This window comes from Pinus tabuliformis, chromosome J (genome assembly GCF_031772625.1).
Source record: "Pinus tabuliformis cultivar Carrire ecotype Pingquan chromosome J, CPIR1, whole genome shotgun sequence".
NCBI classification, from domain to species: Eukaryota; Viridiplantae; Streptophyta; class Pinopsida; order Pinales; family Pinaceae; genus Pinus; species Pinus tabuliformis.
The window spans coordinates 1,556,793,552-1,556,796,147 of NC_142295.1; the positions used below are offsets into that span (position 1 = coordinate 1,556,793,552).

General features: G+C 41.5%; 1 protein-coding gene across 1 annotated transcript; it reads left to right on the plus strand.

Annotated features, from left to right (window-relative positions):
* Positions 1 to 387: 387 nt before the first annotated feature.
* Positions 388 to 1,170, plus strand: LOC149233440 (uncharacterized). The gene has a single exon (XM_089382192.1). The coding sequence runs from the start codon at positions 388 to 390 to the stop codon at positions 1,168 to 1,170; it is 783 nt and encodes a 260-aa protein (XP_089238318.1).
* The last annotated feature ends 1,426 nt before the right edge of the window (positions 1,171 to 2,596 follow it).

Here is a 2,596-nt window from a genome sequence, read left to right on the forward strand (position 1 = left end):
TAAAGAAAAAGTAGGGGTAACAACAGCAAACAAATTGGAACCGATAGAATTACAAGGAAATCAGAACATAGGAATGAGCAGCTCTGGCAAAGGAGGAAGAAAGAGGGGTAGGCGATCAATGAGCGAGACAATTCAGGAGGTAGGAGAGATGCTGGTGAACTCTAGAAGGGTCATACCTCTATCAGAGGTATTCCAACTACCACCAAAATTGTTAAAATGATTATTACAAGTTGGAACATCAGAGGCCTTAACAGTAGAGGTAAACAAAGATACCTGAAAGAGAGATTAAAAAGAGATAAACCAAGTATAATGATAGTCCAAGAAACAAAGATTAGTACAGAAAGAATGAAAGAAATAATGAGCAGGGGTAATTCTAGATATGAAATAATGGGACAGGATGCAACAGGCAGCGCAGGAGGACTGGCAATCATATGGAACCCGGAGGAAATACAATTTGAAAATTGGATAAGCCTCCCACGAATCCTCTCAGGAACATTCAAGGTAATAGGATCATCGGAATGCACAGTCTTAACAGGAGTGTATGGACCACACACCCCAACAGAACGAAAAGGATTCCTTCAAAATCTAAAAGCAATGAGAAGACTTATTCCAGAGAAGCCATGGATTATAGGGGGCGATTTTAATATGATTAAGACCTTAGAAGAAAAGAGGGGAGGGATGAGAAGGATAGATTCAGATATGGAAGCGTTCAGAGATATGATATCAGAACAAAGATTGGTGGATATCCAGACAATAAATGGCACCCATACATGGAATAATCGTGGAGGAGGGACAAATCAAATAGCCTCAAGATTGGATAGATTCCTTATCTCCGAACAAATCATGATGAAAGATGTGTTCATAGAAGCCATGATCCTACCAGTAGTAGGCTCAGACCACTGGCCAATAAAGTTGGAGATAGACCTCAAGCAGAGCCCCAAAAGAAGGTCGTTTAGGTTTGAAGCCTTTTGGCTTAGAGACCAGAAGTTTCTACCTAAAATAGAAGAATGGTGGACTAATAGCAGACAAAGTGGAAGAAGCAAGATGCAAACTTTTCAACTCAAATTGAAAGAGCTTAGAGGGAGAATAAAAAAATGGAATAAAGAGGAATTCGGGGACATCCTCAAAGAGCAGCACCGCTTAGAACAAAAAATGAGTGAACTGCAATAGAAGGATATACTAGAGGGCAGAAATGAGGAGAGAAGCAGAGAAGAAGGCATTGTAATATGCCAATTAGAAGAGCGAAGGAAACAGGAAGAAATCCTATGGAAACAAAAGTCCAGAGTTCAGTGGCTCAGAGAGGGAGAGAGAAACACAAAGTTCTTTCACAAGGCTATGATTCAGCATAGACAGAGGAATAGGATCTTCTCAATTAAAAACAAGGAAGGCCAGCGCATAATTCAGCACGAGGAAATGGAACAGGAGCTGGTAAATCACTTCAGAGGTTTACTCACCGAACCCCAGAGAAATAGAATAGAGGCCATAGGAAGGATTAGCAAGGAAATTCCCAAGCTTGTAACCAGAGACCAAAATTTAGCCTTGATGAGGGGAGAAACCCTAGAGGAAGTGGAGGAAATAGTGAAGGGCTTGAAAAGAAACAAAGCCCCAGGCCCTGATGGATATACAGCGGAATTTTACCAAGCTTGTTGGCATTTCATAGGAGAAGAAATCTTAGAAGTGGTGGAGGAAGCGCGCATACATCAAAAGGTATGGCCTGGATTAAACTCTACTTTATTAACTCTCATCCCCAAATTGGCTCATTCAGAATCAGCAGAAGGCTTCTGGCCGATTGCCCTTTGTAACGTTATTTATAAGATTATAGCCACCTTAATGGTCAAAAGACTCAAACCAATCCTGCCTAACATAATATCCCCAGAACAGACAGGGTTCATGGAGGGGAGGCAAATCTTAGATGGTCTGGTAGTATCTCAAGAAGTTATACACACCTTAAAACAAAAAAAGGAACCAGGCATGATGATCAAGCTAGACCTGTCAAAAGCATACGACAGAATAAACTGGAAGTATCTGGAATCCATTCTTCAAGCCTATGGGTTCTGCAACAGATGGGTGAAATGGATACTTAGCATGATATCCACATCGAACTTCTCCATACTCCTAAATGGTACTCCAACTGCAACCTTTAATGCTTCAAGAGGCCTGCGCCAAGGAGACCCCCTGTCTCCTTTCCTGTTTATAATAGCAGCTGAAGGGCTGGGAAGGTACATTAAGAAAGAGCTAAGAGAAAGGAAAATTAAAGGGTTGCGCCTATGGGGAAACAACATCCCAGTTACTCACCAACAGTTCGTAGATGATATCATGATATTCTGCAAGGTATCACTGCGAGAAGTCAAAAAGGTAAAGGAGATCCTGGAGGTATTCATGGAAGCTTCTGGAACTGAAATAAATAAGGATAAATCGAGCGCCTTTATTTTCAACTCACCTGAAATAGTTAAAGCTCACCTGACAAGAATCTTGGGGTTCAGAAAGGGAGAGCTGCCCACCAAATACCTAGGAACCATGCTCGATATAAGCTCGCTAAGGATAGCCAACTGGCAACCCATTATAGAGAAACTTAAGAGCAGATTAGAAAACTGGG